Source organism: Neoarius graeffei, chromosome 7 (assembly GCF_027579695.1).
Source record: "Neoarius graeffei isolate fNeoGra1 chromosome 7, fNeoGra1.pri, whole genome shotgun sequence".
NCBI classification, from domain to species: Eukaryota; Metazoa; Chordata; class Actinopteri; order Siluriformes; family Ariidae; genus Neoarius; species Neoarius graeffei.
The window spans coordinates 7,011,590-7,024,670 of record NC_083575.1 but is presented as its reverse complement, the minus strand read 5'-3'; the positions used below and the strand labels follow the sequence as shown (position 1 = coordinate 7,024,670).

General features: G+C 41.0%; 1 protein-coding gene across 2 annotated transcripts in view; it reads left to right on the top strand.

The window, feature by feature from the left end:
- Positions 1-279: 279 nt before the first annotated feature.
- Positions 280-13,081, top strand: part of LOC132888541 (interferon alpha-inducible protein 27-like protein 2B) — a 43,266-nt gene continuing 30,464 nt past the window's right edge. Inside the window, exons 1-8 of one of the 2 annotated variants that reach the window (XM_060924584.1) lie at positions 280-467; positions 590-616; positions 1,071-1,199; positions 1,461-1,550; positions 1,637-1,669; positions 4,437-4,466; positions 9,916-10,077; positions 10,166-10,670. In XM_060924584.1, the coding sequence (XP_060780567.1) occupies positions 458-467; positions 590-616; positions 1,071-1,199; positions 1,461-1,550; positions 1,637-1,669; positions 4,437-4,466; positions 9,916-10,077; positions 10,166-10,263 (579 nt within the window). In that variant the 5' untranslated portion in view covers positions 280-457 and the 3' untranslated portion in view covers positions 10,264-10,670. Of the gene's footprint in view, positions 468-589; positions 617-1,070; positions 1,200-1,460; positions 1,551-1,636; positions 1,670-4,436; positions 4,467-9,915; positions 10,078-10,165; positions 10,671-13,081 lie in introns of those variants that run through there. The other variant, XM_060924583.1, reaches the window with a different exon arrangement.

Genomic DNA, 13,081 nt, shown 5'->3' with positions numbered 1-13,081 from the left:
CATCATTTGGCCTATTACGACAGCCATGAATACAACAGGTGTGCACCATTGCTAGCTTTAAATAGTAGTAATGTAACTATAAATGTAAATAATATATAAATGAATGTAACTCGCGCTACAATGTGTGCTCAGTGACCCGTACGGTAAGCTAGCCCCCCAAGATGGCCGCCACCAGGGAATCCCCGACTCTGTGACGTCATGTGAAAACTATCTATAAGGTGAATAGGGAGTGATTTCGGACAGAGGGTGAGTGGAAACAAATGCCTTGTTAATACCATACATACCATACCACCTACAAGAATAAAGCTTGTTTTTGTTCTTTACTGACAACCTGATATGTCAGACTGCTTTCTCATTTGTTTTGAGCTTTGGGTTTCGTTTCTGTGGAAGGACTCCACCTCTCAGCTGCCTCTTTAAATACACTGACCAGTGCTTATGTTCTGTGAGAGTGTTCAAGATGAACTGCAGTAAGTAGCCTCCTGTTTAATCAGCCCTTCTAAGAGGGTATTAGGTTTACAGCGCAGAGTAAAAATATTACGATTAACGATTGCTTTTCTAATGTCTGGTGTTTTATTTATTTTTTGAACAGCACTTCTAGGAGTTGTACTTGGAGCAGGTACGTAAACTCTGATTACTGATGAAGCTAAATTATGACTCAAATCTTTGTCTCCTGTGCAAAGGTTCTGGGCCAAAAAACTTAACACAGGTAGGAATAAGACAAGGAATCATTTTGGATAATTGAAGTTGGTATGTTCTGATAGTAAAATGTTTGATGATATAATGATGATCTGTCATAATTTCACCAAAATACTAAATCAGTAGTCTGCTGTTTATTTAGATTTGATAATATGGACTCTTAGATGCATTTATATAAATTAATTATTTTCTAATCTTTTCCCTTTTAATAGGCAAAGTTCTAACACTCAGAGCTCGGTCTAAAGCGATGCCTTTTGTGCCAAATACAATCACAATGAGAACAATACTGTGTGGATGTAGTTGTTATTCCACTTCTATGTGACTGTTTTATCTTGAAGCTGGTGCTTCAGCAGTCACTCCTTTTGTGGTTTCAGTGCTGGGTTTCACCTCTGCTGGCATCGCGGCAGGATCCATCGCTTCATCAATGATGTCGGCAGCAGCGGCGGTTGCTAATTGTGGCAGCGTACCAGTAGGAAGTGCTGTTGCTTTCCTGCAGTCCATCGGTAATCACAGACACGATCATAAATGTAGTTAATATAAATAGTGAATTGTCATAGTAAGTATAAAAAAAAGACACCAGCCAACCTAAAAGCATTTGAAGACAAAATGTAACTGCTATCGGTGATTAAGGGGTGACCAAGAACCTTCTGTCCTCACCACTGAGTGACAGAGAAGTCATTATGACCATCAGAGCTTGCTCCCAAGTATGAAGTACTGTCATACTTAGTTTAATTTTTGGTCTAACCACAGCACATTTGTTTCAGGGGCGCTGTCAGACACCTCAGTTGACCGTAAGAATTCAGCCAGTGACAGCTGTTACACTGGAACTGGGAGCGATGTCATCTATTGTCCAGGTAATCACAGACCATGATGCAACACATGATAGAACATTTGTAGTTTTCTAGCTACTCATGATAATGTTCTATTGTTGCATCCATAGGATCCGACGTTGATGAGACAGCCTGTTCTTACGGTCTGTAAATCCTAACAAAAGTTTGATATTCTGCATTTCTTGCTTCAGGTTTCTTTTTTTGTCCAAGTTACTCATTCATCATAGATGTTTGGTGAATAGACTGGATGAGAACATAATGTTTCCTTTGATGCCACACACTGTTTAACGATTATTGTTCGTAGTCTGGTCGATTAGTAATCCCATTTATTAGTGAAATCATAGTTTGAATACAGTCTGTTTTAGAATTGTATCATAAATATGCAGTTTCGGCCATAGCCATAAGCATGAGGAACGCCAGCTCATGATATAGCAGTGTTTGATTCATAAAAACAGTGGTGTATGTGGCTCTTTTTACCACCAGGTGGTACGTTTTCTTCCTAATTAAATGATGAATAAAGCAAACTACTGTATTTGTGTTCCTTCATGTTCGACTGAAACTATTAATTTACTAGATTCCATGCTAATAGCATGTGGATAGTAAGGACTTGAACACATCATCAGTGATGTAACCTGGGAACAATGGGCGTTTCAAGATCAGACACCCTTGCCCAGGTGACCCAGTTGGCCCTGCCCTGGCTTGTGTCCATGTAGCATGTGTTCCCTGCTAATCGCTTAGCATCACAAACTTGTAATGCAGACTTCCCTAGTGACTATAGCTTTGGCAAGCCCTGCTGGCACCATGAATGCATGCTCAATACCACTGATTAAATATGGATTCCTCATGATACCTGAACAAAACCAGAACCAGACATGTATTCATGCATGACACCAGCGCACATCTCACCCATATCTAAAATACAATGGGGTCAAATAGGTTATGTCTTCCACACATCACCACACTTAATCCTCAGCCATCTTGATTCCTTTTCTGCAGCCTCTGTGGTGTTTTAATGGCTTTCTGAATGTGAAGCCCTGGCCTAAGATGCCCAGGAGTTATAAGGGTCCTGTACAGAGACTGGTACCAGCAGGACCACTTACCTTGTGGATTCTGACATCAAGACACTGTCTCGCCTGAATGTTCTGAATGATGGTATTTGAAATGAAATGATCATTTTGATCACTTCACCACTGTTTCTTTCATCTTCCTGTCTGGAAGAAGTGTCTTGATTAGAACCATCCCCCATAGCAAGGGGATTTGGCCCAGCTCCGTTTTCAGTAAGACAAATCCACACTACGTTTTCCGCACTCATGCCGGCTGAGGCCTGCACCTTAAAAACGACTGGTAGTACTGCGCTGAACCCTGACAGCAAATTTTGTTCAGCCCGCATCTGGCACGGACCATCCTGAATGCGCATGCCGGATCTGGGCCAGCTTAGGTATGCACTACGGCCCAGATGCGGGCCAGATCTGGCCCTTACTGAACGCATGTATAATATGTATTGTTTATTTTTTGAAAGTTTAAGCCGGACTGCATGCACACATATTTTGTAGAGTGTAATCATGGTAATGGCATGGCTATACTATCAGCCAGTACATTACATCAAAATTTATTGGCAGTGTAGACAGTTTTTATTGTGGAAATAAATAAACATACTGTAGGTGTGTTTGGGCAGTGGCTAGACCTAGCTTGGAGCCGGTCTAGAATGGGGGTAAGGTGCCTTCTTCCCTCCACTAGCCAGGGTGGACACCCTGGGCAGGTGTTAGCACACCCGTTGCCTCCCTTGGCCAAGGATATGGCCTCACTATCTTCTTTTGGCTGCTCCTGATTAGTGGTCGCCACAGCGGATCTTTTGTCGCCATTGCTCCCCGTCTTCCGCATCCTTCTCTACCACACCTGCCACTTTCATGTCCTCTCTCACCACATCCATGTATCTCCTCTTTGGCCTCCCTCGTTTTTGTTTGCCTGGCAGCTCCATCCTCAACATTCTCCTTCCCACATGCTCTGCATCTCTTCTCAGGCTGTACCCATACCATCTCACTCTCATCTCTCTTAGCTTAATTCCCAAGCTCTCTACATGTGCAATCCCTCTGATGTACTCGTTCCTTATCCTGTCCAACCTTGTCACTCCCATCACAAACCTTAACATTCTCAACTCCACCACCTCCAACTTTGCCTCCTGTCTCTTTGTTAAGGGTACAGTCTCCAATCCATGCATCACAGCTGGTCTCACTACTCTCTTATACATCTTACCTTTCACTTTTGCTGGGACTTTCCAATCAGAAATGACTCCTGAAATCCTTCTCCAACTGCTCCACCCTGCCTGCACTCTCTTTCTCACCTCCCTATTGCAGCCCCCATTTTCCTGCACAGTTGACCCCAGGTACTTGAATTCACCAACTTTCTTTACGTCTGCTCCTTGCATCTTCACTATGCTCTCATCCCCTCCTCATCTGTAAGTGCCTGCATTCTGACAGATTGCCATCAGTGTTATCCTGTCTCACCATGTGGCAGATTCTCTGAATGACTGCTGTAGAGCATCAGTGTTTGTCAATCAAAAGAAATTAAAAAAAAATACAGCTGTCATTCATGACTACATGTTTCATGAATGTGTTTAAATCAAGGTAGTCAGAATGAATTATGCTGTTATTGACTTTAAATTCACTATTTTTTTTTTTAACCCAAAGGCTATGAGTGATAGAATTCTCCTCAAAACCTTGGTTATATTTGATGAGATGACCCTAGCAACACACATACTAACCAGCCATTTACTTTTGCCTGCTGCCAATCTTATATATACACTCACTGGCTAGGTCTAGTAACTAGTTTCCTGTTTATTAAGATTTGATCAGATGTATGCTATTAAGTGCACGAATATTAATTATTTTCGAATCTTTTACTTTCTAACAGGAAAGCTCTTCCTCGTTGGAGCTGGAGCAGGTAGGTCAAAACTGTTGTCTTTTGCAAGGGTGATTGTTTGGCTTGAAAGCTGACAGGGACAAATGGAAGGTGTGGAATATGGACTTGGAAGGATATAATCTGATTCATTTTGTCAACAAACTTCAGTGGAGGTCTGACAGTAATGCATGACAGGGATTTGGTTCTATTCTCAATAGGAGTAAAAATGTTATATTCTGAATGGCTTTATTACACAGGATCTAATCTATCTTTGACTTGTACTTCCTTGGATAGATCAATAATAGTGTACAATAACTTCAAATTTGGAGGAATTAATGGTGTGTGCTTTTCCTATCCTGACAAGAACAGTTTTTAAACAACTTCCTTTCCTCGTATCTTGGGAAAACAAAATCAGAATAAAATCCTGTCACTGTGTCTTGGGGAAAAATATATATTACATAAGCAACACTTTCCTGTTCATGACTCCAGCTTGCTGTAAAGTGCCAGCATGTGTTCAAAGGTAGATGTTTGGATATGTACTCATTGTTAGGGTGTTGCTGGGATCCGAACCCGGGTCGCTGGTGTGATAATCCAGCAAACCCCCACTAGGCAACCAGGGGGATGACTCAAGTGCAGAGGCGTGAGGCGAAAGTAGCGTATCAAAAAACAGTTTATTTACACTATGTACAATATTAACAATCCGATGGAAAAAAAACTAAAAGAAAATCCAAAAGCTCAGAAGATAAAAATAAAAATATCCAAAGGGTCAAAGTCCAAAATCCAAATAAGAAAAAAGGCAAAAACTCAAACGCTCAGAAGATCAAAAAAGGGTCAAAAAACAAAATCCACAAAGTCCAAAAGAAAGAAGCAAAAACCAAGAATACAAAGACACAGGCAAGGTACATGGGACAGAGGGAACTAGCACCAACAGCATAACATAGGAAAAAGACTCCGTGACAAGGGAACAAACAGAGGGGTATTTATACACACAATAAATTGAACACAGGTGAAAATAATGAGGACTAAACAGGCAATCAACACAAACACAGGAACAGTGGTGGCCTCTAGAGGCCAAAACAAACATGACACGAAAAGGAAATAACAGCGGCCTCTAGAGGCCAAAACAGTCCCAGTCCAAACACTCAGAGTTGACAGTGTCAAAAAGGATTGTTTACTGAACAATACACGTACAAATATGTAGGCGTTTACTTCCCTCCAGTCTGAATAGGTTGGGAAGAAGAGCCTTAGACGTGGCTTTGTTTAAGTTGGAGCTCAACTTAAGGAAGTGGCCCACCCACTGTGATTTCAAGGCCTTCCACTGCAGCACATATCATATTTGACATTGAAACTGTAACAAACTGCAGCTAACTTGCTTTAACAGAGTCGCGCCTCATAACCAATCCATCTAGTATTGCCCTCATCTGCCTCCGCAGCCATTGGGAATCTGGATAATGGTTCCTACTCCTCCTCTGTCTGCTTTGCCGTTGGGGATTTGGAAGGGCTTCTGTTTGTCATAACCCTGACAAAGGTGACTCAGGGGTTGCTGGATAGATACAAGTACATAAATATTAAATAAATGCTGTCGACCAAAATTGGCTTAAAAATAATGAAATATTTCAACATAAAAATACAACCCCGATTCCAAAAAAGTTGGGACAAAAGTACAAATTGTAAATAAAAACAGAATGCAGTAATTTACAAATCTCAAAAACTGATATTGTATTCACAATAGAACATAGACAACATATCAAATGTCGAAAGTGAGACATTTTGAAATTTCATGCCAAATATTGGCTCATTTGAAATTTCATGACAGCAACACACCTCAAAAAAGTTGGGACAGGGGCAATAAGAGGCTGGAAAAGTTAAAGGTACAAAAAAGGAACAGCTGGAGGACCAAATTGCAACTCATTAGGTCAATTGGCAATAGGTCATTAACATGACTGGGTAGAAAAAGAGCATCTTGGAGTGGAAGCGGCTCTCAGAAGTAAAGATGGGAAGAGGATCACCAATCCCCCTAATACTGCGCCGACAAATAGTGGAGCAATATCAGAAAGGAGTTCGACAGTGTAAAATTGCAAAGAGTTTGAACATATCATCTACAGTGCATAATATCAAAAGATTCAGAGAATCTGGAAGAATCTCTGTGCGTAAGGGTCAAGGCCGGAAAACCATACTGGGTGCCCGTGATCTTCGGGCCCTTAGACGGCACTGCATCACATACAGGCATGCTTCTGTATTGGAAATCACAAAATGGGCTCAGGAATATTTCCAGAGAACATTATCTGTGAACACAATTCACCGTGCCATCCGGCGTTGCCAGCTAAAACTCTATAGTTCAAAGAAGAAGCCGTATCTAAACATGATCCAGAAGCGCAGACGTCTTCTCTGGGCCAAGGCTCATTTAAAATTGACTGTGACAAAGTGGAAAACTGTTCTGTGGTCAGATGAATCAAAATTTGAAGTTCTTTATGGAAATCAGGGACGCCGTGTCATTCGGACTAAAGAGGAGAAGGACGACCCAAGTTGTTTTCAGCGCTCAGTTCAGAAGCCTGCATCTCTGATGGTATGAGGTTGCATTAGTGCGTGTGGCATGGGCAGCTCACACATCTGGAAAGACACCATCAATGCTGAAAGGTATATCCAGGTTCTAGAGCAACATATGCTCCCATCCAGACGACGTCTCTTTCAGGGAAGACCTTGCATTTTCCAGCATGACAATGCCAAACCACATACGGCATCAATTACAGCATCATGGCTGCATAGAAGAAAGGTCCGGGTACTGAACTGGCCAGCCTGCAGTCCAGATCTTTCACCCATAGAAAACATTTGGCGCATCATAAAACGGAAGATACGACAAAAAATACCTAAGACAGTTGAGCAACTAGAATCCTACATTAGACAAGAATGGGTTAACATTCCTATCCCTAAACTTGAGCAACTTGTCTCCTCAGTCCCCAGACGTTTACAGACTGTTGTAAAGAGAAAAGGGGATGTCTCACAGTGGTAAACATGGCCTTGTCCCAACTTTTGAGATGTGTTGTTGTCATGAAATTTAAAATCGCCTAATTTTTCTCTTTAAATGAGACATTTTCTCAGTATAAACATTTGATATGTCATCTATGTTCTATTCTGAATAAAATATGGAATTTTGAAACTTCCACATCATTGCATTCCGTTTTTATTTACAATTTGTACTTTGTCCCAACTTTTTTGGAATCGGGGTTGTACTATAAACAGTAATCAGTAAGCCATGTAAGTAAGCCTTAAGCTGGACTCTCTGGTGACGGTGGCAGAGAAGAGGTCTATGGACAAACTATTGAACATCATGGATGATGCCAGTCACCCTCTGCACACCGTCATCAGCAACCAGAGGAGCCTGTTCAGTGACAGAATGCTCCTTCCCAAGTGCAGGATGAACAGACTCAAAAACTCCTTTGTCCCTCATGCCATCAGACTGTACAACTCCTCTCTGGGGGGGGGTGTAATAGGAGGACGGGAAGGAGCAGTAGCCTAGGCTAACAATAAGCAATACCAGACAATGTGCAATATAAAGTGCAATATCTCTCCTGCTGCCACCCCCCTTCCCCCTTTCCCCCCTTACTCTCTTCCCCATATCTTACTCTTTTTATATTTGTATATGTAAATACTTAATTCATTTTAATTTATCTAGAAGTTTTTCTCTATTTCTTTTTTCTGTTTATCTGTAATGATGCTGCTGGAATCTTAATTTCCCTGAGGGAACCCTCCCAAAGGGATCAATAAAGTTTTGTTTTATCTCATCTAATCTAATAGTAAATGAAACAAAGTCAATATTTGGTGTGAGACGACCCTTTGCTTTAGTCTCAGGTACAATGAGTGCAGTTTTATAAGGAAATGACCTGTAGGTTTTACTGAGCATCTTGCAGAACTAGCCACGGTTCTTCTGGACACTTTGACGGTCACACTCGCTTCTTAATTTTGCACCAAAACCCAGTAGCCTTCATTATGTTTTCTTTTTTAATCTGAAAAGTGCTCTCATGGAATATGCTGCTCAATTTTTTTTTTTCTGTAACATTTAATTTTGTGCTGGAAAAAAACAAAATGTTTTTGTACTGACTCGATAATGTAGGAGTCACAAAATAGAAATCTATCACAAAGTTTGGATCAAAAAAATGCATAATAGGGTGCCTGAGACTTTAGAAAAGTGCCGTGTGTGTGTGTGTGTGTTTATATATATATATATATATATATATATATATATATATATATATATATATATATATATATATATACACATATATATATATATATATATATATATATATATATATATATATATACACACACGAGGGATGTTCATTAAAGATTTCCCCTGATGTACTTCCCATGGACTGAGAGGAACGAAACTTGGCACAGTTATTAGTCTCTCTACATAGGTACCGCCAAGGATGACACTCTTCTCCCATCGCTGTATGCAGCTGTGAAGACCTTGCCTGTAGAAGTCTGCAGGGTGTGTCGGAAGCCACGACTTGACTTCGGAAATAAGTGTTTCATCATCTGGGAACTGCTGGCCCTTCAAAAATTACTTCATGGTTGGAAAGAGGTGGAAGTCAGGTGATGCAAAGTCAGGAGAGTAAGGGGGGTAAGGAAGGATTTCATAGCCACAGGACCGTGCTTCCGTCTGGGCAACATGCAAGTTGTGAACCGGGGCGTTGTCTTGCAAGAGGCAGACCCCTTTAGTCAGCATGCCACACCTCTCGGTTTTGATGGCCTCCCGCAATTTCTGCAGCACTGAAGCGTAGTATGTCCCAGTAATTGTGGTACCCTTCGCCAGGAAATCCATCATCACTACTCCGCGCTAGTCCCAAAAGATGGTCTCCCTTGATGTGCGGCCTCTCAAGTACAGGAACCTGATGACCGCTCTGCATTCACCTGGCTCCATTATCACACTTTACTCCACCTTAGCACTTGTAAAAGAGAAACAGATATGAGTTCAGAGCTGCAAATTACCATGTGACCTAAAGAGATATGCATTATTATACATGTGAAATTTCAGCCTCCTACAATAACCAGAAGTGGGTCAGGGGAAATCTTTAATGAACATTCCTCGTATATATACATAAAAGGAAACTGAGTTCACAATCTTCATTGGCTTTTCACTGATTAGGCTATGCTGTATAAAGTATATTTTAATGAGCTAATTGTCTTTAACATTACGATACAGCTGGGAATGTCTTTATAGATAAGGTGATATCGCTTGTACACTAACTGATGAGGACAAGGTGGTGTTGAGCGAATGTTAATGTGCAATCAGGGGCACTGTGCCAGATTGGACAGACCGTTAACCATTAACTGTGATTGCAGGTCTACATATTGGATGGGATAGGGACACATCTCTGCTCCTCCATCTACACAGACAGCCTTTTGTGCCAAATACATTCATAATGAGAACAATGCTGTGAGATTGTAGTTGTTCATTCCACTTCTGTGTGAATGTTTTTTCCTGAAGCTGGTGCTGTAGCAGCCGCTCCCCTTGTGGTTTCAGCGCTGGGTTTCACCTCTGGTGGCATCGCAGCAGGATCCATCGCTTCATCGATGATGTCAGCAGCGGCGGCTGCTAATGGTGGCAGCGTAGCAGCAGGAAGTACTGTTGCTGTCCTGCAGTCCATCGGTAATGACAGTCACGATCATAAATTCAGTACAAAAGCAAATAGTCAGAGTTTTCCCATTATTTGATTTCATGTTCTTGTGATATTTAGGAGCTGCTGGACTTTCTGCCTCTGGCCAGGCTGTCGTGGCGGCTACAGGAGCAGCTGTGGGTGGAGCAGTTGACTACTTTACCTCTTCATGTGATTAACCCTTTACTTCAACAAAGCAAATGACAAACGGAAGATTCTTAGTTTTCTTGACATATTAATGTTAGAAATTCTTTCTGATGCTTTTACCATGTAAACCCATGTTTTAGAAAAATCTCACGGTGTATAATGTAACTGATCTTAAGGAGTTCCTGTTCCATTAAATGTCAAAATACCCGAGTAATGACCAGTGGTGTCAAAGGTACACACATTTGTCACTTAAGTAGAAGTATAGATACTGCAGTTTAAAAACACTCTGGTAAAAGTTGAAGTATCAACTTGACCTCTTTACTCAAGTAAAAGTGAAAAAGTATGTGCTCTAAAACCTACTTAAAGTATAAAAGTATAAAGTAACCTTAAAAATAATAAATTAGTTGATGGCACTTGTAGCAGCCAAAGTAGAATTCATATAGACGTGAATTACAATTTATGTTAAAAGGTATAAATAATTTCATTTGAGTGTGTAATTTCATATCAGTAATTTATTTCATGATTAAAATGATGAATAACGTGGCAAGGTTAGAAGAATTAGAATTAGAAGCATTAGAATTAATATGTGAAGAATTAGAACTGTCTCAAGAATTAGAATTCATTCAGCTATATAAGAACGGTCTCACGCTTCTCAGGTAGAGCTCGAGAAGCCGTGGAAGCGAACAGTTTTTCTTACCTGACTCTCTGACTCACCGACTCTCTGTATCTTAGAACCTTTGTAATTGTTAAACGAGGATTAAAGTTCAACTTTCAAGACGTTTCAAGTGGATTTATTGCAAGGCACACGGACACTGATAGTGGAAACAGTTACTTTGGGACAGAGACTTCGTCAGCGTAAGCTATAGCACTTTTCTCAAGGTCTCACTACGAACGAGCCTCTACAGCACTATATGAATTGGAAACTTAATTTTAAAAAAATGATTAGTTCTACATGTGGCCCAAGACACAGCACAATCATAAACCCATTACTGTCAAAGACAGAGTGACTCGAGGAGCATGTTCTTTCTCAAACTTTATTGGAATTTTAAATTTTTAAATTTTAAATTTTAAAATAAGACGTCCACACAGAGTGCAAAAGTGCAATATACATTCTGCATACACAGTAGGAGTATGTGAGGTATACGTGTTCGTCCCATCCAAAAAAAAAGTCAAATCCTGCTTGAAAATTCAAAGAAAAATAAAAATATAAACATCTGATTTCCCCTTTGTCATAGCCGACAATCAAGACCAAAACTGAAATTTAAAATGAGCTCCCAACTTATCACTACATGCAAATCCCTTAAAGGAACAGTCCACCGTACTTCCATAATGAAATATGCTCTTATCTGAATTGAGACGAGCTGCTCCGTACCTCTCCGAGCTTTGCGCGACCTCCCAGTCAGTCAGACGCGCTGTCACTCCTGTTAGCAATGTAGCTAGGCTCAGTATGGCCAATGGTATTTTTTGGGGCTGTAGTTAGATGCGACCAAACTCTTCCGCGTTTTTCCTGTTTACATAGGTTTATATGACCAGTGACATGAAACAAGTTCAGTTACACAAATTGAAACGTAGTGATTTTCTATGCTATGGAAAGTCCGCACTATAATGACAGGTGTACTAACACCTTCTGCGCGCTTCGGCAGCGCATTGATATCTGAGCTCCGTGTCAATGCGCTGCCGAAGTGCGCAGAAGGTGTTAGTACACCTGTCATTATAGTGCGGACTTTCCATAGCATAGAAAATCGCTACGTTTCAATTTGTGTAACTGAACTTGTTTCATATCACTGGTCATATAAACCTATGTAAACAGGAAAAACGCGGAAGAGTTTGGTCGCATCTAACTACAGCCCCAAAAAATACCATTGGCCATACTGAGCCTAGCTACATTGCTAACAGGAGTGACAGCGTGTCTGACTGCGTCTGACTGACTGGGAGGTCGCGCAAAGCTCGGACAGGTACGGAGCAGCTCGTCTCAATTCAGATAAGAGCATATTTCATTATGGAAGTACGGTGGACTGTTCCTTTAAGAACACCTCACAAGTTTTGAAAATGGCACAGAGTAGGAGAGTGCAAAAATTTTGCATACACAGTAGGAGTATGTTAGTCCCATCAAAAAATGTTCAAATCCTGCTGCATGAAAACTCAAAGAAAGAGAAAAATATAAACACGTTTTCCCCTTTGTCATAACTGACAACCAAGACCAAAATTGAAATGTAAAAATGAGCTCTCACTACACGCAAAACCCTAAATGGCATCACATATACGTTCAGGAATTAATTGTTCCTGACTGCTTTAATACCGTTTGTTCCCAGGGTATGTCAGGTCTGTTAGTAACTTCCAAGAAAATCAAAAAGAACAATGGAAGCCAAAGTCCCCAGCTAGTGAGGACTTACTGTGCCCTCCACAAACCCCACTTGAGAGGTGAACACCCTCTCCAACTTTAAATCAGCATTAAACGTATTCCTCTCCATTGCATCCCAGTCTAAAAGCTTACGAGAGTGAAGTAGCTCACACTTTAGAGTGGGGAACGGCAGCTTATTTTGCAAACATCAGAGAGCTAGGCAAGCCAACTCCTTCAGCAATTGTTAGCGGCTACCCTGGCATGTCTTGGCATGTCCCTATGCTAGCCAAGCTGCAGCGAAAGACATAAATTATCACAGTCTTCGATAGTAACACAGAATACAGCTTACCTCTACATGTTTTTTTCAAATTTGACGGCGAGTTCTTGAAGGCCAGAATTATGTGGGTCTTGGGTGTGCATAGTTTGCACTGCATTTTCGAGGAGGAGTCATTTTTGCCCCCGACTAATTCGAACATTTCTTTCAGATAGGGCCAAGGATGAGGAAGGTC